Raw genomic sequence first — 24,914 nt, forward strand, 5'->3', positions numbered from 1 at the left:
GAAAAGCACGCCCTTTGGGAGAACTGAATTAGGGTTGAGTTTTGCGGTCCCCCACCCTCGCCCCCCGTTTTCATTATCACTGAGCTGGCACGAAAAGTGGCCAGTTTTCATCTCCTCTTCTGAGAACGCTGACGGGGAAGCAGGTTTGCAGAGAAGTGCGTCCAACTGGAGGTTTTGCTTTATACTTTCCGGGGAGAGCGTGCAATAGACCACCCACAGACAAGACACGTCATGGCTCTTTTTGGCACGAGTGTGTTTAGGCAACAGATAGCTCAAGCTTGTGGTTTGCTAGTTAAGAACATCAGAAGAGCCTGGCCGCTGCATCAGACCAAAAGGCCAGATCAAAGGCCTCTCTAGTGTGGCATCCTGTTTCTCACACAGGCCCAACCAGATCTGGGACACCAACAAGGCATGAAAGCAAAAGCCCTCTTCTCTGGTTGCTCTCCAGAAACTGGCATTCAAGGGTAGACTGCCTCTGATTCTGGAGGTTCCATGCAGCCATCCAGCTTAGCCACCGCTGGCAAGACTTTATGCTCCTCTGCTGATTTGTCTGATCCCCTTTTGAAGCCATCTAGGCTAGTGGCCATCGCCACATCTTGTGGTAAATGGTCCCAGGCTATGGTATGAAGGCACATGAGGCCAGCACCCTGCTGAAGCTAAGCAGGGTCAGGTCTGGTCAGTGCCTGAATGGGAACCATATATAAGCCGCCTTGGGTTTCTATCATGAAAAGAAAGGCAGGGTATAAATGTAATTAATAAATAAATGAATCAACCTTGCGGCCCTCCAGAACTCGTTAGAATAAAACATACCTGACTCCCAAGATATGAAAGAGATAAGGGTCTCTCTCTCTCTCTCACACACACACACACGTTTCAAAAGCCAATTGCCAAAATTTTGGCATTTTGGAGAAAGCACGGAATACAAATGTCCATCAATCATGTCAATCAATGATCAATAACTTAAAGGGTGGGCATCTTTTAGTGAAGCAAATTGTATCAGTACAGGGGTATGCTAGCTTTTGGAGCTCCACAGAAATGTCTGTGATGAATGCAGGGCCCCCTTTACAGACAGAACACGGGCAGAGGGAACCTCGGGTTCAGGGGCCAATATGTGGCCCTCTGGGAAGATCCCCGTCTGGCCCTTGGAACCCTCCACAGGCCACGCCCCTCAACTGCCCTGCTTTGCACCTTCCTTGAATGTTTTTGCCTGGCTGGAAATGTGTCCTTGAACTCTTGATCATGCCTTTTGCTGGTCTGGGTGGAGGACAGAGAGGTGTGTGTGTGCACGCAGAAATTAGCCTACTCTACAAAAAGGCAAAATTCACACTTGTTGCTCCGCCCTTGGGCTGAGAAAGGTTCCTCCCCTGACGTAGACCACTGGTTCACTAAGCCAACTACCTTGGGCAGAGAAGGGCCTTTCTTCCCCACTTACCTCCTAGCTGCTCATTTTAACTGGAGATGCCGGGGACTGAACCGGGGATCTTCTATATGCAAAGCAGGGGCTCTCTACCCACTCAGCTACGGCTTCATTGTGTAACTCACTTAACTTTTCCCTGGCACCCAGCATGCGCATCACTGGGAGAGCGAGAAAGAATCTTGAGGGCAGCCCTGAACCATGTCACTTCAAATCCCAGAGAGTTGGCACAGGATATAACAACCAGGTGCTTTGGCGCTGGAGTAGATTTGGTGAGGAGCGCCGGCGAAAGCGAAGGGCTATCCTGAAAGGGTCCTGAACAACATGCAATACATGGCAGAGAAGACACGCTCTTCAAACAAACGAACCAAAAAAAATGCAACAAAACCTGCCAGGAAAATTACAATAGAGAGAGATGGAGAGAGAGAGAATGTGCGCGCGGCGGCATGGACAGCGGAGGGGGAAATGTGTAACTTCCATGCGCGCCTGTGTGCCGAGCAAAGAGCCACGGGCCCAACGCCTCTCCTACCTTGCGCTCCCTCCTTGAGCCTCCTCCAGCTCCTTCTGCAGCCGGGCGCTCTTCTCCTCCTCTTCCAGAAGGCGGCGCTTCAGTGTGCGCAACTCCTGCTGCGCCTCGCACTTGATGTCGTTCGCCACGACCACAGCCGTCTGCAGGTCGGCCTGGAAACGGCGCCACTCGGCAGTCTCCTCCTAGAGCAAGGGTGGGTGCGTGGGGGAAGAGGACAGAGCTTCAGCCTCACCGGAAAACACAGAACCGGCACCGCAGGGGTAAGAGCTGCTGGCGTTTGCCAGGGAGAGGGGTGCTAAGGTCAGCAAAATGGTGGGCGGGAACCAACTCAACAAGGCTGTCGTTCTCACTTTACATGGAGGCACTGCGAAAGAACCCTCCATTTGGAGGACCCTCCCAAGTTTATGTTGTGAGCTTCTCTGGGCAGAGACAGTCCTCTTGTATGTTGGAAACGCGCCAAACATACTGAGGGCATCAGAGTTTATTCTAAACCGGCATTTACCGGCCTGCTGCACCCCAGGCATTTTGTACTACAGTTCCCATCAGCCCCAGCTGGCATGGCCTTGTTTTGGACTACAACTCCCATCAGCCCCAGACTTGCACCAAGTCAGACCATCTACCTCAGTGCTGTCTACACTGACTGGCAGCGGCTCTGCAGGGTTTCAGGCAGGGTTCTCCCCCAGCTATATCAAGAGATGCCGTCGGGGACTGAACCTGGGACCTCCTGCATGCAAAGCAGGGGCTCCGCCACTGAGCTTTCAGCCCCTTCCCCGAAAGGCGGGCACCCTTCTCACCTTCATCTGCTTGTTCAGGGTCTTCAGCTGCCTTTCCAAATCCGCCTTCTGGCCTTCCACTTTCAGCAGATTACCTGAAAACAGTGAAGGGAGGAAGACGTCTTTTCAGATAAAAGAGCGGTGGGGAACAGGGCCACTGCCAAGAGAACACAGAAAGCTGCCTTATCCAAGCCAGACCAATGGCTCATCTGGGTCAGAGTAGCCAGTGCTGGCTGGCAGCGGCTCTCCGGGCTCTATTTGGACAAGGGTATTTCCCAACCCTTCCTGGAGATGTTTGAATCGGTGACCTTCTGCATGCAAGGCAGTCGCTCTGTGACAGAGCGACGGACCTTCTCCTTAAAATAAAGGAGATTCTAGTCCTCAAGGTTCTCAATAAAGGGCTGAAATCAGACCAGAAGAAGCTGCCTTGTGCGATGTTGGACTATTTGGTCCATCTACAGCAAGGGGAGCCGATGTTGTACCAATGTTGATTTTGCTGGACTACAACTCCCAACATCCCTGGCCATTGGCCATGTTGGCTGCTGGGGCTGGTGAGAGCTGGGAGTCCAGCAACATCTAGGGAGCATCACCCAGTGCCTGCAGGAGGAAGAGACCATCGCCACCAAGGGAAGGAGAGGCTGCTGCCGCTGCTGCTGTGGAACCACCACCTCCACCACCCTTCTCTGAGGGACTTCTGCCTGGCAGGACCAGGCCCCAGGTACCCAGCCAGGACTGATTCTTACCACCTGTCCCTCTCTGGAGGGATACATAAGCCGGCTGGCTGAGGTGGCCTGGGAGACCCAGGGCCTGCAGGAGGAAGAGACCATCACTGCCAAGGGAAGGAGTGGCCGCTGCTGCGCTTTCTATGCATGTTGTATGGATTTGAACTGGATGTGTGGGTGTCTGTATGAATGTATGTTGTGAGTGAGTGTGTATTTTATGTATTTGAGTCTTTTGTATTTTTCTTTCTGTATTTATAGTTTACAATGTGCCTGGGGAAGAGATCTTTCCACCTAGCGGGGAGACATGAGGGAGCCCCAATCGCCGTAGTGAAGGGAAGAGGGAGGTATGGTGTTATGAGAAGGACGTGCCAGGTAAGGGGAACGCGGCCCAGACATGTTGTGGCTGTGCCTTGTTCCAGTCCTTCTCATACCCGCAGGGTTGTCGGTTGTCCTATCAGCCAACTCTCGGATCTCCAGTTGCTGCTTTTTAATGCCAGATCGGTACATAATAAAAAACCCCTCGTCCATGATTTGATTATGGACGAGGCAGCCGATCTGGCATGCATAACCGAGACCTGGGTGGGCGAACAGGGAGGAGTTAGTCTCTCCCAGATCTGCCCACCGGGGTATTCGGTTCAGCATCATGGTAGATCTGAGGGTCAGGGAGGTGGGGTTGCTGTGGTCTATAAGAGTTCCATCTCACTCACCAAGCACCATGTCCATACAACTACTGGTCTGGAATGTTTGCACCTTGTGTTGGGCCAGAGGGACAGACTAGGAATCCTTTTGGTGTACCGCCCACCTTGCTGCCCAATGGCTTCCTTAACTGAGTTGACGGAAGTGGTCTCGGAGGTATTGTTGAGATCCCCTTGACTATTAGTACTGGGGGATGTCAACATTCATGCCGAGGCTACTTTGTCTGGGGCGGCTCAGGACTTCATGGACTCCATGGACTCCATGACAACCATGGGGCTGTCCCAATATGTTAGTGGCCCAACACATATATCGGGGCATACACTCGACCTTATTTTTGTTACTGGACATGGGGATAGTGATCTGGATGTGGGGAGTTTTACATCTCTCCCTTTGTCATGGACAGATCACTGCTTGCTGAAGTTTAGACTTTCAGCGACCTTTTCCCTCCGCAAGGGTGGGGGACCTATTAAATTGGTCCGCCCCCAGAGACTAATGAATCCTGAAGGTTTTCAAAGGGCTCTGGGGGATTTTCTGGCTGATAGGACCGGCGCTCCTGTTGAAGCCCTGGTTAATCTGTGGAATGCGGAGATGGCCCGGGCTGTCGACACGATCGCTCCTGCGCGCCCTCTCCTTTGCAGAGCTAATTCAGCTCCTTGGTATACTCCAGAGTTGAGAGCGATGAAGCAAGATAGGAGACAGCTTGAGCGGAGTTGGAGACGAACTCCCGACGAATGCAATTATACGCTGGTTTGTGCTTTTACCAAGCGGTATGTAGGAGCGGTGAGGGCGGTGAAGAAACAACATTTCGCCGCCACTATTAAGTCATCTCTCTCCCGCCCAGCGGAGCTTTTTAGAGTTGTCCGAGGGCTATTCCATTCTGGCCCACAGGACATGGCAGATACATCGGTAGCCCACTGTAATGAGTTTGCTGAGCACTTCCAGCATAAGATCTTATGTATTCGTCGGGACCTAGATTCCCATTTTATATCAGTTAGTCCTAATGAGGTGTCTGGAGCACAGTCTAGTCATATTTTGTTGGATGAGTTTCAGTTGGTTCAGTTCGAGGACGTGGACAAGGTACTTGGACAGGTACGTGCAACCACTTCGGTACTCGATCCTTGCCCCTCTTGGCTAATAAAAACTGGCAAGGAGGGAACAGTTGGCTGGGCCAGGGAAGTGATAAATGCCTCCTTGCGAGAGGGAGTGGTCCCTGGCTGTCTGAAGGAGGCAGCAGTGAGACCACTCCTGAAAAAGCCTTCCCTGGACCCAGAGGACTTTAACAACTATAGACCAGTGGCAAATGTTCCATTCTTGGGCAAGGTCTTGGAACGAGTGGTTGCTGACCAGCTCCAGGCGCTATTGGATGAAACCGATTATCTAGATCCATTTCAGTCGGGTTTCAGACCTGGTTTTGGCACTGAGACGGCCTTGGTTGCCCTGTGTGATGACCTATGTCGGGAGAGAGACAGAGGGAGTGTAACTCTGTTGATCCTCCTTGATCTCTCAGCGGCTTTTGATACCATCGACCATGGTATCCTTCTGGAGAGACTCGCGGAGTTGGGAGTTGGAGGCATTGCTTGGCAGTGGTTCCGCTCCTACTTGGCGGGCCGTCTCCAGAAGATAATACTTGGGGAACATCGCTCGACCCCGTGGGTTCTCCAATATGGGGTTCTGCAGGGTTCGGTCTTGTCTCTCATGCTTTTTAACATTTATATGAAGCTGCTGGGGGTGGTCATCAGGAGTTTTGGAGTGCGTTGTCATCAGTACGCTGATGACACGCAGCTCTACTTCTCCTTTTCATCTTCTTCAGGTGAGGCGGTCGAAGTGCTGAACCGTTGTCTGGACGCGACAATGGACTGGATGAGAACTAACAAACTGAGACTCAATCCTGATAAGACTGAGATGCTTCTGGTGGATGGTTTCTCTGGTCAGATGGTGGATACATACCCTGTCCTGGACAGGGTTACACTCCCCCTAAAGGATCAGGTTCGTAGTTTGGGAGTCGTTTTAGACTCTTCCCTATCACTCGAGGCCCATGTAGCCTTGGTGGCACGGAATGTGTTCTACCAACTTCGGTTGGTAGCCCAGCTACGTCCCTATCTGAGTAAGGAGGACCTTACATCAGTGGTTCATGCTCTGGTAACCTCACGTTTGGACTACTGCAACGCGCTCCACGTAGGGCTACCTTTGAAGACGGTTCGGAAGCTTCAGCTAGTGCAAAATACGGCGGCCAGACTGCTAACAAGAACTAAGCGGTCTGAGCATATAACACCTGTTCTGGCTCGCTTGCACTGGCTTCCAATATGCTACCGGGCCAGATTCAAAGTGTTGGTACTAACCTATAAAGCCTTATACGGCGCGGGACCACGATACCTGCAGGAACGCCTCTCCCGTTATGAACCGGCTCGTACATTACGGTCTACTACGAAGGCCCTCCTCCGGGTCCCGACCCATAGGGAGGCCCGGAGGGTAGTAACAAGATCTAGGGCCTTCTCAGTGGTGGCCCCCGAATTGTGGAATAGTCTCCCCGAGGAGGTACGCCTGGCACCGACACTATTATCTTTTCGGCGCCAGGTTAAAACCTTTCTCTTCTCTGAGGCATTTTAATCTAAGTTATTTATGTAAATGTTGTAATTTTTATATTAGATGATGTATTTTTACATTTGTTATATTGATCTGGTATTTTATTATTGTATATGTTTCTATGTTTGCCGCCCAGAGAGCTGTTTGCTAGTCGGGCGGGATATAAGCTGAATAAAAATAAATAAATAAAATAAATAAATTTGCTATCCAGGGCTGACAGCAGTGGCTCGCTAGGGTCTCAGACAAGGGGCCTTTTCCAGCCGTGCCATGGAGATGCCACTGAGGTACGGCCCCTTCCCCACAAGCTATCTGTCCCTGCAGTCTATTCCCAGCATGCTCTTATTCACGGGCGTACTGCCCCTAAATATGGAGGTTCTGTTAGGCTGCCAGGGAGAGCAGCTGTTGATCAGCTGATCCTCCAGCTGTTCACTCCACCCTATTTGAAAAGCCACCTCAGCGAGCTGCTGTTTGCTATAGTCCTACTGTACATCTGTTAATGATCATTGTTTTATTTTATTTATTTATATATGTTAAGAAACATATACATTCACATTATTTAATTAATTTATTTATTTATTATGATGCATTTGTACAGTGCCATTCTTTACGTAAGGGTTTTTTTTTTTTAAATAGACCTCTGCCCTCAAGCAGCTTACAGTTTAAAAATAATGTGGGAGGGGACCCACTTTCTTTAGATTCTAAACCTGAAATGTTGCCGATGCCCATAACATCTTTTACACAGCACAGTCCTATGATTACGCAGACGTTAGTCCCACTGCGTCCAGTGGGGCTGGCTCCCTAATTAGCCATTTTTGGTAGGATCATAGCTGTAACCTCACTCGCTCTTGTCCCTTCTTGTGGAACGCGCTCTGACCAGCAGGTGGCGATCCAACATTCCTGCGGAGCACCTGCTGTTGGGAGCACCCAATACAGCAGTCTTGGAACTATGTTTTCCCTGCGCAAGGGTCGCTCCCCACCTTATCAGATGGTTTATGCTTTTGGCGGCACCATCAACAACATCTTTTGCCTGCTGTGGTGGGGAAAGCAAGTCACGCTCTGAATGCCAACCTCCTTCCTACCCAAACAGGCAGCACTAAATTGAATTTTTATTAATTTATTTGGGGGAGTGATTGGGAATCTCGGGCAGTTTCTCCAGACTCTAGCCTGCTTGAATTTTTTTTAAAAAAAATACGTACTGTCCTAAATTCTTCCTCCGCCCACTCTCCCCTTTGTTCCACCTACTTTCCAAGTCGCTGATTATCTGGTTGTCGTGCAGCTTCAGAGCGCGGTGCTGCTCCACCTGGTCGTCCAGCTCAAAGATGGTCTCTTTCAGGTTCTTGATCTCCGCTTCATTCTCCGACGTCTTCTCCTGCAGCTTGAGGCTGGTTCGGCTCAGCTGTTCCGCTTGACGGTCGCACGTCTCCTTCAGCTGCCCACACTCCTTCTCGATCTGGATGGAGGGGTGGATAAGAAAAGGAGGAGGAGGAGGAGGCTGAAGAGCTGCACCGGGATTGCGCCGTGTGATGCCAAGATACCACAGAAACAGCACAGGTGGGAAGCATCAAATTCCGATTTCCCAGAGACCACCAGATTCCATTTTAACAGCAACAACAAAAGTATCTGGGTTGTGTTTGCACATCACAATAAGCCAGGGCTGCTGTCTTATTGGGGTCTTTGCCAGCTACGGCTACTTCCTGACTTGGTTACTGCAATGCACTTTACACAGGCCCACCCTTGAAGACAGTTCAGAGGCAACAGCTAGTGAAGAACATGATTGCACAGGTGTGGGCCAGTTTTCTGACCCGGGCTCATAGGAACACCCGATTCTGAAGCATCTCTACTGGCTGCTTCTATGTCATTCAGCCCTGTTCAAGGTGCTGACTTTAACACATAAAAGCCCTGGACGGTTTGGGACCCGACCACCAGAGAGAGGATTCCTCTTAATATTATCCTGCCTGCTGAGATCTGCTGGGGAAGACCCGTTGGCAATACCACCGCTAATGGAGATCCAATTGACTGGACCCCAGAACAGGGGTCTTCTCAGCGGTGACCACCCAAGCTCTGGGATGCTCTCCCCAGATCAGATGGGCACCCACGCTGAGCAGGTTCCGACATTTCTCTTTCGCTGTGGCTTTTAACAGCTGTAGCAATGCGGTGTTTATCAGATAAAGAAGGAGCGGGAAACCTTTTTCAGCCCAAGGGCCACGTTCCTTCTTGGGCAAGCTTCTGAGGGCCACATATTATGGTGGGCGGAGCCAGAGGCAAAAGTGGATGGAGCAATGGATGTAGTTTTTTACTGTTGTACAAGCAGCTAGTTTCTACACACACTCACTCAAACACCTCTCTGTCCTCCATCCGGGCAAACAAAAGGCACGACCAGAGTTCAAAGACACAAGGAGAGTACAAAGTGGGCCGATAACAGGTGTGGCCTGGGAAGAGTCGGATAATGCTTTTTAGATGCCTTCACAGAGGACAGAGAGGGGTGAGTGAGTGTATGCAGAAATTCACCTACTGTACAAAGGTAAATGTTACATTAATTGTCCCGCCCACCTTTGCCTCTGGCTTCGCCCACCGCTGGCCTGTGGCCGGCTGCCCAGAAGGGAAGGCAACCCCAAGGCTGAAAACACGCCCCCTGTCATAGACAGAAGATACAAACTATACCCTGCCGTATTAAATGCTTCCCAATTAAAATAAAATGTAAAAACCCGCCCATAGAAAAAGAGCGTATCAGGATGAAGGGTAATGCTACACTCTCCCCCTGACGTGCTAGCTTTCTACATACAGGGATATTTGTTTATTTATTTATTAAAAACCGGCAACCATTAATTCACATGAGTCTGACATGGTAAAACCCTGACGCGGGCTTATCCTCTCAGCGAGAACACAGTGTTGTATCCAGCTAAATTCTATGGAGAGCAGACCTGCTGAAATGAACGGGCATGAGTCAACTTAGCCCCACTGCTTCCAATGGGTCTACTCTGAGCAGGACTTATTGGGACGCAACACCCAAGTCTGAGCGGAGAGGAAGGAAAGCATAAAATGCAGGAAATGTATGGTTTAAAAAACAAAATAACTTCCAGCAGTAAACCCCAAGTGACAATAAATAAACAAACTGCAACAGTTTCTCTGCAGATTTCCACACAGCCCAGGAAGCTCTGTGGAGCAGGAGGCCGCCCCTCCCCTCCCCTCCCCTCCCCTCCCCGTTGGCTGTGGTCATCGCCAATTCCAGCCAAAAGCCCATCTAGAGTTTCCACTTCCCTGAAAATCAGGTGGTAATTTTTGGCAGGGTCCCTCACCCACCTGCAGCAACAGTTCTTCCCACGGGCCGCTCCCTGACCGTGTGTGTGTGTGTGTTTCCAAGCAAGGCAGCAGTGAAGGTTAATTGCAGTCTTGGGTTACGAGTCCAAAAGAACTGACAGGCACACACCATTCCCCTTCCACGCCTCCACCCCTGGCCACGCACAGTGCAAACACCTGGGCTTGCGGAGAAAACTGAGCTGCTAATGAGGTCCATCTGCTTGGGACAGGCGGAGGAAGCCCGGAAGGGCTGGACCAGGAAGGAGGAAACTGCTGTCACTGTTGTCATTCTGTTACATGTCCCAAGCGCAAGCCCTTCAGCTGGGGCTCTGCAGGGAGGCAGCGTGTTATTGCGTTGTCCAGATTTCGGATAAATAGCAGCAGACTTCGTCCCAAATTGGACCACTGGTCCATCTGGGCCCTGTGGCGGGACCCTCAGGAAGACCCATGGTAATGTCAAGGACAGAGTGAGATGTATGCAATTATTCCCTTAAAAGTGCCCCTCTCTCTCCCCCTTGGTGGGTCCTGCACGCCTAGATTTTCTCATGGCTCCCACGGGAAAGTTTAGGGAGCACAGGACAGCCGAGTGCAAGAGGAAGCTAATCAAAGATGGTCGGCCACGTCTGTAAGAAGATAGCAAAGACACCAATGGCTCCTGGTGGCTCCCATGTCAGTGGGACAGCGGAATCCGCTCCAGGTTTTAGGCCAAACTCCTTGAAAGTTTGGACTAAAATGAGGATTCCACTGCCACGGGAGCCACCAGCCACCACTGTGAGACACAGGTGTGACTGATAAGATAATTAGTGATGGAAAGCATGAGCTGGCAAAATGTATTGGAATCCATGAAAGTAAAATAGAATAGGAAGTCCCAAGAGAGGTCAGAACATTGGACCCCTCTGTGGACAAGGATCGTGGTATGTGCCATGGCTCACTGGCCCTTTGAGCCGGCCTGTTGCGTAGTGGGATTCCCAGTAACCGAAGGGACGTAAGTGTACTGTAAAAAGAGGAAGGCCAAACAAGAGACGGATTGATTCCATAAAGGAAGCCACAGACCTGAACTTACAAGATCTGAACAGGGTGGTTCACGACAGATGCTCTCGGAGGTCACTGATTCAGAGGGTCGCCATAAGTCGTAATCGACTTGAAGGCACGTAACAACAACAACTGTTTCTCCCTCTACATAAAATTTGGAAAAGGGACCAACCTGGTGTGCTTCATTGCTTCATTCAAATCCCCAAAGAACCTCTGTCCCTGGCAGAGGAGGTCCACGTTGTCTATACCAGGGATGGGTATTTGTGCTAACCTGTGGCCCTCTAAATGTGTTTGGAAGCCAGCTCCCGCCAGCCCCAGCCGGCAAAGCTGGTGGCCAGAGATGATGGGAGTTGGAGTCTGGGTTAGCCAACCCTAGTCTACACTGACTGGCAACGCTTAGGAATGTGGGAAGCTATCTTATATCAAGTCAGGACATTGGTCCCCCTAGCTGAGCATCGTCATAATGACTGGCAGGTGGCAGGAGTCTTTCCCAGCCATAAGGGGAGATGCCGGGATTGAACAAGGGACTTTTCTGGATGCAAAGCAGGAGTTTCACTACTAGAGATGTTGGAGAATCCTGACAGAAACGGGAGCAGAAATGTCTGATGTTCACCTATTCATCCCATGTCCGGAACGAAAATCGCTCCAGTTCACACCATTTCTCCTCGCTGCCGTAGTTGCTTTCAGTCTGCAAACAATACACAACTGAGCACATTTTCCCCAATGTGCATTGCGCAATGACAATGTAATTCACGTAACCTTGCCACAGAGGACAGCGAGATCAACAACAGCTTTTCAGTGGAAGACAACTTGCAGCAGAACGGAAACAGTGCTGCGTGTGACGAATATGAGGTGGAACTGAAAACGATGCCTTCTTACATCCCTGCACGCAGCTCATAGCTGAGGCGAAGGTCCTTCCCATCCTCTGCTACCTGACCCTTCTAAGTAGAGACCTGGGGTCTTCTGCATCCAAAGCACGTGCTCTGCCACTGAGGCTATGGCCCTTCCGGATAGCCGCTTGCATCTCCGGGGGTTTCTGCTTGTAACTCCAGTGGACTCCTGAATTTCCTCAGCAGCACCTGGGCAGTGCATTTAGGTTCTCTAGTCACTGGTTCAAATCCTGCTGCATTTTTTTTTGAAAACTTGGGGTCCAGCAGTAAAATTTGCATGCGGTACGTCCCAGGTTCACTGACATATTGCACTAAAAGGCCTCTGTAAAGGGAGGGATGTTAGAGCAGGTGGAGATAGGGACCTCGGTCAGCCTGAGGGCCGCACTCCCTTCTGGGCAATCTTCCGGGGGCCACATGCCAGTGGTGGGTGGGGCCAGAGCCAAAAGTGGGCGGAGCAACATATGTTAATTTTAACGCTGTGTATAGCAAGGCTACTTTTCACACATGCACCCCCCCCTCTCTCTCTCCTCCACCCGAGCAAGCAAGAGGCGCAATCAGAGTTCAGGACACATTTCCAGCGAGGCCAGGATACCTAGGCTGCAAAGCAGGGTTCGTGCTGCACTAGGAGGACCAATGATCTCAGTCCAGCCCAAACTAGATATACTCTCCAGAACCTCCCACGCCTCAGGGGCCAGGGAAGCACCGTTACTGCCTTAAGAACATGTAAGAAGAGCCACACTGGCTCACCCCCAAAAGGTCCATCTAGGCCCCTTCCCAGCAGCCAACCTCTGGGATGTCCAGAAGCAGGGCATAATGACAACAGCCCCTTTCTACTGTTGCTTGGCAGCAGCTGATATTTAGGGATAAACTGCCTCTGGATGGGGAGGTTCTGCTTAGCTTTCCCTCCTGCCCTTACCTTGGCCAGCTGCCCTTGTAGAGTCTTCACCTCGCTGTGCACCTTCAACAGCTCCTGCCTGAGCTCTGTGCAGGTGAGCTCCAGCTGGTCCTTTTCCGCCCGGGCCCCTTTCAGCATCTCCTGGACGCCCGAGACATTGGTGCTGCCATGCCCCATGGCGTCCATCGCCACGGCCTTCCGCTTCTCACTCTCCAGCTGGGACCGGAGCGCACCGTTTTCGATCTTCAAGCCTTCCAGGGAGACCTTGCAGTCCTCCAGGGTCTTTGCGAGGGTGGCACCGCTCCGCCGCTCCGTCTCCAGCAAGGCACCCAGCCTCTCGTTCTCCTCTCTCAGGCTCTTGGCGGCCGCCTGGGAGTCCTGGTGCTCCCGCTCCAAGCTCCGCAGGCTGCTGGTCAGCTGCTGCTGGATGTTCAGCAGCTTCTCTCGCTCAAATTGGGCCTTCTCCCGCAGCTCGGCACACTTCTGCTCCAGCGCCTGGCACTTGGCTTGGCTCTCGTCGCTCTTCGGCCGCTCGCTCTGCAAGAGGGCCGCCAGCTTCTCGTTCTCCTGGCTCAGCTTCTCGGCCCTCTCCCGGTGCTGGCAGAAGGAGCTCTCCAGGAGAGCCTTCTCCTCAGCCAGCTTCTCGTTCTCAGCCGTCAGCTCCTGAACCACCTGCTGCTGGTCCGAGAGCTCCTGGAGGGTGGCTTGGAGCTCTTCCGCCGTGCAGTGGTGGTTCTCTTCCATCCGTTGTATCCTCTCCGTCAGCGAGGCCACGGAGAGGTCGCTGATGTTGTTGGGCGAGCTCCCCGCACTGGAGCACCTGCAGGCCTTGAAGGGGTTGCTGCCGGAGGAGGGGGGCCTGGACGGCACGTCAGTGATGTGCTCAAAGTCTGAGGCATCGGGCGACAGGGACGCCTTGGTAACGTCGCTGCTGGACGAGCCAGAGTTCCGCAAGGGAGGGCCGTTGACATGGGGGGTTCCGCCTTCCACACGGCCGCGCCCGGGGTGCTGAGATGGGGTCCCGAAACTAGACTCTTGAGTGGTGGGGGTCGGAAGGCTGCTGTTGCCGCCGCTGCCGCTCGTGGTGTCCGACAAGGGCGACTGCTCCAGGTGACTCAGTTTCTCTTTCAACAGCCGGTTCTCTTCCCTCAGGCTCAAGAGCTCCCTCTGGAAAGATATGTTCTTCTCCTGGAGGCCCCGGATCAACGGCCCCACGTCAGCCGGCGACACCCTTGCGCTGTGGTCCAGCCCGCAGTTCACCCATTCTTTGTTGTGGTGCTCCTTCAGCTCTCTCCTGAGCTTGGTGATCTCGGAATCTTTCGCCTTGCCTTCGGCCAAGAGCTCCTTGATTTGGGACTCCAGCGCCGCCTTGTCCCCGGCCTCCCCTTCATTCTTGAACTTGAGGGTTGGCCGCGAGTGCTTTGTGGGCGTCGGTGTGCCGGAGGAAGTGGGGCTGGGTTGAGCCTTCCGGGGCCTCAGGACCGCCTTCTCCCTGCCTGCGGCGGTCGGCAGCTCCCGGGGTGCTGGGATGCCAGTACGCTTCGATGATGGGATGGAACCTAGGAAAGGAGGAAGGGAAAGGCAATTAAGGCATGAAATTATGACTCTTTTCAAACAGGAACATAGGAAGCGGACATGCCAAGTCAGACCACTGTATAGTATTGTTGACGCTGACTGGCAGCAGCTCTTCAGGGTTTCAGACAAAGTGTCTTTCCTAACCCTAGCTGGGCGCTGAACCCGGGACCTTCTGCATGCAAAGCACGCGCTCTGCCATTGAGCTGCACTTCCTCCCCTAAACAGAAAGCAAGATTCTAGTCCTCATGCTTCTGAATTAAGGGCTGATTTAAATAGGTGCAAAGGAAATGCCTTATGCAGGGTCAGACCATTGGTCCATCCAGCTCAGTATTGCCAACACTGACTGGAAGCGGCTCTTTGGGGTTTCAGACCTGAGACATTCCCAGCCCTCTGTGGAGATGCCAGGGCGTGAACCTGTGGCCTTGGCTGTGCTGGGTGGGGCTGACAGGAGCTGTTGTTCAAAATATCTGGAGGGCACCATGTTGGTGAAGGCTGCAGCAGACCATGAAACTGTGGGGGGCGGCAGGGAAGCGTCTGAGGCTTCACAGGAAAGCTGGGTTTTGCGAAATTTAATAAAAGCTGCCACATTACCAACACATGCCTTGATGTCTTTAGGCAGAGCCAAGTGCATCACCCTGAAAATGCTAAGTGGGTGGGGATTGAAAAGAACAATTTTTGACGCTTGAATTCAACCAGACAGAGAGAGAACAGACATATAGCTTCCACATGTGCTGGAAAAAGTTGCTCGGATGTTCCTGGCTGGCCAAACCAGCTTCGAGGACAACATTTCGCTGAGTTTTGACACCTTGGCCACAGAGGATGCATTTCGACATTTAACAATAAGCCTAAACAATAAAACAGCTTCCTATGTCCTTATTTAAAGACCCTCCGTGGCGCAGAGAGGTAAGCGGCGGTAACGCAGCCGAAGCTCTGCTCACGGCCAGAGTTTGATTCCAACGGAAGGAGGAAGTCGAATCTCCGGTAAAAGGGGTCGAGGTCCACTCAGCCTTCCATCCATCCGTGGTCGGTAAAATGAGTACCCGGCATACGCTGGGGGGTAAAGAAAGGCCGGGGAAGGGACTGGCAATCCCACCCCATATATACGGTCTGCCTTGTAAACGTCGCAAGAGGTCACCCTAAGAGTCGGAAATGACTCGCACTACAAGTGCGGGGACACCTTTACCTTTTTTATGTCCCTATTTCAGCTCTTTATTCAGAACCACGAGGACGGACAGCTTGCTTTATTTTTAGAAGGGCCTCAGCTCAGTGGTAGAACACCTGCTTTGCATGCAGAATGCCCAAGGTTCCATCCCCGGTGTCTCCAGATAGGGCTGGGGAGGGGAGGGGGGCTCCGGTTAGAAATCCTGGAGAGCTGCTGCCAGCCAGTGTAGGCAACAGTGAGCTAGATGGAAGTGTAGCTTCCTGGGTTGATCTGTTCAGATCTGTGGCAAGAGCAACCTACAACTCTCATAGCTAGCTACTGTGTTGGGAGGGAGGAGACAGAAAGGGGGTGCCCCCCACTGACTTTTGGCTGTTGCTGCTCCCTCTGCTCAAAAAAACCAAACCAAGATTCTAGTCCTCATCCTTCTGAGTTAAGGGATGATTTAAAACTGCAACAGGAAAAAAAGGTTCCCCAACCCTCCCCTACAGCAATCGTGAGCAGGAACTCTGGGGGGAGCAGGGAGGCAACATGCAAAGTCAAGAGTTTCCACTGGGGGAGTGAAGCCTTAAAAACAAACGCCCGATTTGATGGGTGCCATTTCCCTCTGTGCGAGATGACCTTCAGATGGGAGCTGGCCCCAACGGCCTGCTGCTGACGGAGTGGCCCCAGGCACCCTCGGTGGAATGCGTGGCCAGGCTGTGACCTGGCTAGCTATCATGAAGCACTCTGCCAGAAACTGTGAGCAACTTTTCCATAGGGAAGGATCCGTTAAGGAGAGAGAGAGCCTCCCAACTAGTTTCCCCATGCGCCCCCCCAGATTAAAAAAAAACCCAGAGGCCAGGTGTTCGGAATCAACTAGAGAGTGCACACATTCGATCTGCCCCCCAACGACAGCAATAATTAGGAAAGGTATTGAAAATAAAACAGCCGATATCATAATGCCGTTGTATAAATCTATGGTGCGGCCGCATTTGGAATACTGTGTACAGTTCTGGTCGCCTCATCTCAAAAAGGATATTCTAGAGTTGGAAAAGGTTCAGAAGAGGGCAACCAGAATGATCAAGGGGATGGAGCGACTCCCTTACGAGGAAAGGTTGCAGCATTTGGGGCTTTTTAGTTTAGAGAAAAGGCGGGTCAGAGGAGACATGATAGAAGTGTATAAAATTATGCATGGCATTGAGAAAGTGGATAGAGAAAAGTTCTTCTCCCTCTCTCATAATACTAGAACTCGTGGACATTCAAAGAAGCTGAATGTTGGAAGATTCAGGACAGACAAAAGGAAGTACTTCTTTACTCAGCGGATAGTTAAACTATGGAATTTGCTCCCACAAGATGCAGTAATGGCCACCAGCTTGGATGGCTTTAAAAGAAGATTAGATAAATTCATGGAGGACAGGGCTATCAATGGCTACTAGCCATGATGGCTGTGCTCTGCCACCCTAGTCAGAGGCAGCATGCTTCTGAAAACCAGTTGCCGGAAGCCTCAGGAGGAGAGAGTGTTCTTGCACTCGGGTCCTGCTTGCGGGCTTCCCCCAGGCACGTGGTTGGCCACTGTGAGAACAGGATGCTGGACTAGATGGGCCACTGGCCTGATCCAGCAGGCTCTTCTTATGTTCTTATGTTCTTATTAACGACAAAAAACCAGCAAAGGGGGAGAAGTTTAAACCTGAGATAACTGCTCTTATAATGTTTTCAGCTCTTTTTTGTAATTGCTTTTATGATTGCTGATGTATTTGCCACCCTGGGCAACTCTGGGAGGAAGGGTAGGACACAAATTGAATAAATAAATAAATAAAAGTAATATTTTACTCAGATTGTTATTAAGTGTAAATTTCTCTCTCTCTCTCTTTCCTTTTTTCCTATTTGAAATGCTACATATGGTGTCCAGTTTTCAACCAAGGAGGCCTCTTTTTAGACAACTCGGATCCTGCGTAATGACAGGAGACTGCTCACAGAGGTGATTGTAACAGCACACCTTCTAAGCTTCAGGCATCCTTGTGGAAAGAGGCATCTGACATCCTAGACACCACCAACGCATCCCTGTAACTTTTCCCTTCACGTCTTCGCTCCTAGCGAATGCAGTCCTGGCATAAGAATGTCCTGATGGTGCCGTGAGAGAGAGAGAGAGAGAGAGAGAGAAAGCGCATAGTTTTCCTTGTTGTTCAGTTATGTTGCGTGCATCTGGCTTTTTCCAAACAATTACAAAACGCCCAGGAAATGCACCAACACCACCTTTTTTGGCAAATGTCGCTTTTTTCTTCATTCCGTTTGTACAAGCGTGGAGCGTGGCTCACGCAGCTTCGTCAGCTGGAGGTGGCAAAGAATTCTAGGCTTTGGGAAGGGGAGCAGATTGGTTTTTGTGGCAGCCTGGGGTCCACTTTGCACCAGCCAGCTCCATGACCTCATTTGGGGAAACTTCAGCCCAACCTGTTCCAGGTTTATATGGCCCAGCTCCCTCTCAATGGCCCCAAACTTCCTCTAGACAACTTTTTTTTGCCAGGGGAGGGGGCGAAATCTGGCTTTGCCCAAATCCCCAGGGCCGCTTGTTCATCAGCGCTGAGTCATCAGTTCCTGTTTGTGGCTCCCACGAGGGTCCCAGTCGGTTGCCAAACTCCAAATGGGGAACGCAAAGGGGGGAGGAGAGAGAGAGAGATGCCATGAACTGGGGAGCGGCCACAGCGCGAGCAAGAGGGCTCTGCTTTTCAACCAGGGAGGGGGAAGGGCACACAATGTCGTTCCTTTGCCAATGGGCTTGTCAGGAGCTCATGCCGGCTGCCACCCTGAAGCTCTGGGCCAAGTGAAAGGGCTGGCATCCCAGCGTTGTTCTGCCTATGCCATCAGGCCAGTGGGGCTGGGCCTGAGAGGGCAAGGTTGCAGCTGTTGCAAACATAAAAATAAAATCAGCACCAGCAATAGGAACGCAGGAAGCTGCCTTATACCATGTCAGAACATCGGTCTGTCTAGCTCAGTACTGTCTACACGGACTGGCAGCAGCTCTCCAGGGTTTCAGGCAGGGAGCCTCTCCCAGCCCCACCTGGAGATGACACTGGGGATTGAGCGTGGGGCCTCTGACATGCAAAGCAGGTACTCTACCAGAGAGCTGTGCTCCTTCCTTAAGATCCTAGTCCTCATGGTCCTGAACACAGGGTTGAAATAGCTAGCTGCCTTGCGACCAGTCAGACGGTTGGTCCGTCTCGTTCTGCAGAGTTCTTGGACTCCAGTTCCCATCAGCCCCAGCCATCATGGCCAGGGATCAAGGAGAATGGGAAATGTAGACCAGCAACACTGAGGAGGAACCATGCTGGCTGCCCCTGACAGACACACTCTGGCAGCAGCTGTTCAGTAATTCAGACAAGAGTCTTTTTCCAGCCCTCCCTGGAGATGCCGCCGGAGAATTGACTCAGGGGCCTTCTGCATGCTACACTGAGTCAAGCTACTGGTGCATCTAACTCAATACTGCCTGCACTGATTGGCAGTGGCCCTGCAGTGTTTCAGGGGTGTGTGGATCTTTCCCCCAGCTCTACCATGGAGATGCCATTGGGGACTGAACCTGGGACCTTCTGCACGCAAGGCTGATGCTCTATTGTGTCCCTTCTGGGAAGGGCGGGATATAAATTTAATACATAACAACAACAACAATAACCACTGAGCTACTTCCCTCCTCCTTCCTTCCGTCCCCAAAACAACAAATACAGAGTGTGGTTCAAGAATTAAAAAAGGAAATCATGTCAACTGGGGCAATGCCCTCTCTCCTGCTGAACTACCCCAGTCTAAGCACTCGGGTCCTGCTTGCAGGCTTTCCCCAGGCACCTGGTTGGCCACTATGAGAACAGGATGCTGGACTAGATGGGCCTGATCCAGCAGGCTCTTCTTATGTTCTTAAAAATGACGCAGCGTGCTGCTGGTGGGGGCCCGCATCTGCTCAGCCCTCAGAAACTCCCTCCGCTGGCTCCCAGCAGCTGCAGCTGCTGAAATGCAGCCGGTGTGTGTGTGTGGGCTGCTGGCTCTGTGGCCAAAGAATGCCGGCGCTATCTCCTCCCCACCCCCCAACACTGAGCTCTTTGTCTCTGGCCTTTTATTATGCCTGTAACGCAACACAGAGCTGTACTGTGCCTCCCTTTGCCTTGGTGCAAAACTGGGGGGGGGGGAGGGAGAGAGGGGGGGGTTACAGGGAGGGCCTGTTCATTGTCCACTTCTCCTGCCCATGAAGAACATCAGAAGAGTCAGCCAAAGGTAGTCCAGCACTCTGTTCTCATCCCGATGCCCCTCTGGAAAGGCCACATGGAGGAGGTGAGCAACACAGCAATACTCTCCTGACTTGGGAATCGGAATAATGGGCTCAAGTTGCAGGGAGCCAGATTTCGACTAGACATCAGGAAAAGCGTCCTAACTGTTAGAGCCATACGACAATGGAACCAATGACCTAGAGAGGTAGTGGGCTCTCCGACACTGGAGGCCTTCAAGAGGCAGCTGGACAGCCATCTGTCGGGAATGCTTTGATTTGGATTCCTGCATCGAGCAGGGGGTTGGACCTGATGGCCTTGTAGGCCCCTTCCAACTCTACTATTCTATGATTCCCAGCAACTAGGATTCAGAGGCAGGCTGCCTCCTACAGCCGTCGTGGCTAGTAGCCACTAAGATCCTTCTCCTCTTCCATGAATCTGTCTAACCCTCTTAAAGCCATCCAAGCTGGTGCCCGTTGCTACTTCTTGCGGGAGCGAGCTCCACTCTGTGCTGTGTTGAAGAAGGACTTGAACCTCCCAACATTCAGCTACTGCGTGCAAGGCAGGTGCTCTGCCACTGAGCCACGGCCCTCCCCAAAACATAACGTAAGATTCCAGCCTTCACGGTTCTGAATAAAGGGCTGGTTTAAATAAGAACACAGGAAGCTGCCTTATGCCAAGTGAGACTATCGGTCCATCCAGGTCAGTATGGCCCACATGGACTGGCAGCATCTCTCCAGGGCTTCAGGCAGCAATCTTTTCTGAGCCCTATCTGGAGGGTTCGGTGGCTGGACCTAGGACCTTCTGCATGCAAAGCACACGCTCTGCTCCTGTGCTAGAGCAGGTGCTCTCCAGCGCCTCAAAGTCTTGCTTCTTGAGCTGGTTGCCTGTTTTTCTAAACTTGCCGCAAGCCAGGAATGCGGTCATCGCTTCCATGCTTTGGTAGAGAGCCACCAACTGATGTTGTTCCAATGACGCAGAGCAGACCCGGCGCCAGGGATCAACATCGTCAGGCATCTGCCAAGGCCCAGGCCTCCATTTCAGGGGCCGTCTGCCAATCCCTGGAGCCTCCTGGCTCTGCTGCTCCCTGCTCCCTTTCCCTCCCACTAAGCTAGGAAGCAGTAATCTCCGCAAAACCTTCTCCCCTCTGGGACGTAGAGCGAAATGGGTCCAGACAGGGAGGTGAGCCAATATGCAGCAATGTGATGCGACAGTGGCAAGGAAGTGGGGAGCACACCAAAGGCCTCACAACAACACTGCCACAGAGGGTGATGTGTATATATGCAGTATATGGTCAGGGGAGAAATTCCGTTTGCTTTGCATTCTACACGCCTAAATTGCACTACCCGCCATACGTGAAACCCAGCTAATCCTTCGAAACCTGCACTTCTCCGCATTTTGGCAATGCAGTTCCCTAGCCGACCAACGTGTACACAAATGTACAATGGGGGGACGTGTGCATTAAAATGCGTGCACTGGTGAACATGGCATACACAAATGCATTGTGTTAAAGGAAATGGCCTGCAAGAAATGTGTGTATATTAGGAGGAAAATGTGCTATAGCGCTGACAAATTTTCAGGAGGATTAAAAAAAAGCAAAAGCAAACTGATACAGAAATATGAAGAACTGAACTTAAAGATGGAAGAAAATGAGACACCCCTAACAACAGTGCTAAGTAGCAGACCCAAGGGCCACACTTTTCCCAGGCCGTAGCTCAGCGGTACAGCACCTGGTTTGTGTGCAGAAGGCCCCCGGTTGTCTCCAGTTAGGACTAGGAATTTCCCCCTGCCTGACATTCTGCTGCTGCCAGTCAGTGTTGGCAACACTGAGCTAGACGGACCAATGGTCTGACCCTGTACAAAGGCAGTTTCCTATGTCCCTATTTCGTTCATCCCTTTATTCAGAAAGAAGAGGACTAGCATCTTGCCTCATTTTAAAGGAAAGGGCTGTAGCTCAGTGGCAGAGCATCTGCTTTGCCTATCGGCATCTAGGAGACAAACCTGTCTGAAACCCTGGAGAGCTGCTGAGAGCCCATGTAGGCAATACTGAGCGGCATGGACCAACAGTCTGACTCAGAATAAGGCAGCTCCCTATGCAGGGTGCGAGTCACTTCCGCGAGGAACGGAATATCGGCTTAGATGCACTTTTGGTCCTACTCAAGCAAAGCAATTTTATTGTGGTCCTTTCCGATGTTAAAAGCCTCATCAGTAAAGGGGAAGAAAGAAGTAAGAGGGATATAACCTCCCCTGCTCGGGCGCACACACGGCCCTGCTCTGCTAAAGGTCACTGTCTCTGTGAAGCAGAACTGAATGACTAATTTATTAAGGCCTGACAGGAGGCCCAGGCCGCCCGACAAACAAGGGGCATGGAGAGCTCTACCAACCCCACAGAGCGCCGAGTCTAACACAAGTGGTGAGCTTCAGGAGGGAGGGATGCAACAAGACTATTTATTTATTTACTTATTAAATTTGTATCTCACCCTTCCTCCCAGAAGGTGCCCAGGGTGACAAATGACAAGCGATAAAACACTAAAAACATTTTTTTAAAAACTTAAAAACAAAGTATATTTTTAAAAAAATCTTAAAAAACAATTTCCAACACAGATGCAGACTGGGATAAGGTCTCCCCTTAACAGAATTGTTGGAAGAGGAAAGTCTTCAGTAGGCGCAGAAAAGATAACAGAGATGGCGCCTGTGTAATATTTAAGAGGAGGGAATTCCACAGGGTATGCGCCGCCACACGAAAGGTCCGCTTCCTATGTTGTGTGGAACGGACTTTCTGATAAGACGGTATTTGCAGGAGGCCCTCGCCTGCAGAGCGCAGTGACCGGCTGGGTATATAAGGGGTAAGATTATATTTCAGATATTCTAGTCCCGAGCTGTATAGGGCTTTGTACACAAAAACTAGAACCTTGAACTTGAGATGCCAAAGGGGGAGGTGAAAAGACAGAAACAGAGATGGAGAGTGAAAACAATGTTATGTTATGGTTTATTTTTAAGCCGCCTTTTGGCCAAAAAGGCCCCCAAGGCGGCTTACACACAAATAGAAAAACACAAATACAAAATACAGATAAAACCATCTACAAAAATTCAAGCCAACAAAATCCTAGCACTTCTAAAAAGCAACAACAGCTAAAAACAATGAGAGGAAATTAAAAAGTGGCCAATTATGGAAACGGAAAGACAAGGAGGAACTATAAGAGAGTTATCCGAGAGCAAGGCAGGGTTTGGATGAGGGGCAGGAGGCCGATAGGAGAGTTTCCAACCAGCCTCTCGGGTGGAGCAGCGAGATACGAAGGCAGTTTCCACTGAGCTCACTGCCTTGCTGGACAGACAAGTGTGAGTGTGTGGGAAGAGAGGGAATGCCTGCAGGATAGATAACCACTGGCTGCACAGAGGGAGGAAAGGGCTGTCGCTCAGTGGTGGAGCCCCTGCTCCACATGCAGAAGGCCCCGGGTTCGACCCCCAGCGGCATCTCCATGAGAAGGATCTCAGGCAGCTGGTGATGGGGAAGACCCTTCCGTGCATGAGACTGGAGAGCTGCTGCCAGTCAGAGCAAACAACACTGGATGGGCAAAAAGTCTGACCTGGTATATAAGATAGCTTCCGACATTTGGTCCCAGTGTTTAGTATTTGGAGGTACACTGCCTCTGAACATGGAGGTTTTATCAGCTGCTATAATTTGCAGCCACTGTCAGGCCACTTATCTTAAGGGAAGGACCACAGTTCAGTGGCAGAGCTCTATGTCCAAGGTTCAGTCCCTCATGGCATATCTAGGTGAGGCTGGGAATGTCCCCCTGACTGAAACACTGAAGAGCCGCTACCGGTCAGTGTAGACAATGGTGAGCTGGACACAGCAATGGTCTGAGCTGGTGTAAGACAGCTTACTGTGATCCTTTTATAACCCTTTATTCAGAACCATGAGAACTAGAACCATACGGCACCTGTTTTGCATGTCTAAGACCCCTGGCTCAATCCCAGGGCCTCCAGGGAGAGCTGGGAGAGACTGCTGCTCACTGAGCTAGGTGGACTCCAGATAAAGAAACTTCCTCATCTCTCCCTGATAGCCATTCCCCACCCCTGAAGAGGGACAGCTGTAGCGCAGGCGCAAGGATCTCCCGACTGTGTTATGACCTTCCTAACCTCTGGACGGCGCCGGCTCCAACTCTCAAGGAAGGGCACCGCCAGGCGGCCCTCGGACTTTGCGCGCAAGAGAGACACGCCGGCCCAAAAAGCCACTGCCACCGTTGCCTGGAGCGGGTCTGTTTGCAGAGAGGTGAGTCAGGCAGCCAACACCCGGGCAGGCCTGCTGTGTCCCCAGGCGGGTATGAAAAAAAAGCTCACAGCCCTGAGCAGATGGAAAAAGACACTCTCTCTCTCTGCAGTTGCTGGGCTGGTTTCTGTTTGCATTTTGCTATCGCCCATCCGGATCTCTCCCTCGTTCCTAAGGTCTGCGAAGATGCCTGCCCTCTGGCCCCACAGAAAATAAGCTGGAATCTGAACATCAGAAGAGCCTGGCTGCTGGGTCAGGCCAAAGGAGGCCCATCTAGTCCAGCATCCTGTGCTCACAAACAGAGGCCCCAAAAGCAAGACCTGAGCGCAACAGCAACCCTCCCCGCTTGTGATTCCCAGCAAACTGGTGCTCAGAGGTATACGCTCTCCAACAGTGGCAGGAGAACATAGCCAGCATGGCTAGCAGCCACTGATAGCCTTCTCCTCCTTCAGTGTGGCCAATCCTCTTTGAAAGCAGCCAAGTTGGTGGCCATCGCTACCTCTTGCGGGAGCGGATTCCATATTTGCAAACAGCGGAAAGTACGCAAATCACAGCCGTTCCTTTGTCTGAGCTTCCTCCTACGTTTCGCTCTCATCCTTCATGAGCAGCTGTGCTTCTTGGGCCCTGGAAAGCTGATTCAGCCTTCAAAGGTTTCACTTCTTTGGCACTGCTGCCCCTTCCCCCCCCTTTCCAGCATGTCTGTGCAACCCCTGAGGACTAGAAGCTTGCTTCCCCCCCATTTCTGTTTTGAAGTGAAAGCCAAGATTCATAAGAAGCTGAATTCTGCAGACAATGACGCAATGCCACGATTCCCCCCTGTAGATTTGTTAGCTGTTCTCCTGAATGCGTT

The 24,914-nt window shown here is 51.6% G+C and overlaps 1 protein-coding gene across 8 annotated transcripts in view; it reads right to left on the reverse strand.

Moving 5' to 3' along the window:
* Nucleotides 1-24,914, reverse strand: part of SPECC1 (sperm antigen with calponin homology and coiled-coil domains 1) — a 124,318-nt gene that overhangs the window by 41,297 nt on the left and 58,107 nt on the right. For all 8 annotated transcript variants that reach the window (XR_009759882.1, XM_061605237.1, XM_061605239.1 and 5 more), the window contains 4 exons: nt 12,853-14,390; nt 7,960-8,167; nt 2,738-2,811; nt 1,944-2,125 (listed from right to left, as the gene is read on the reverse strand). Coding sequence is in view for 7 of the 8 variants with exons in the window: in XM_061605237.1 (XP_061461221.1) it covers nt 1,944-2,125; nt 2,738-2,811; nt 7,960-8,167; nt 12,853-14,390 (2,002 nt within the window). In the remaining variant the exon portion in view is untranslated. The remainder of the gene's footprint in view (nt 1-1,943; nt 2,126-2,737; nt 2,812-7,959; nt 8,168-12,852; nt 14,391-24,914) is intronic.

Source organism: Rhineura floridana, chromosome 21, assembly GCF_030035675.1.
Source record: "Rhineura floridana isolate rRhiFlo1 chromosome 21, rRhiFlo1.hap2, whole genome shotgun sequence".
NCBI classification, from domain to species: Eukaryota; Metazoa; Chordata; class Lepidosauria; order Squamata; family Rhineuridae; genus Rhineura; species Rhineura floridana.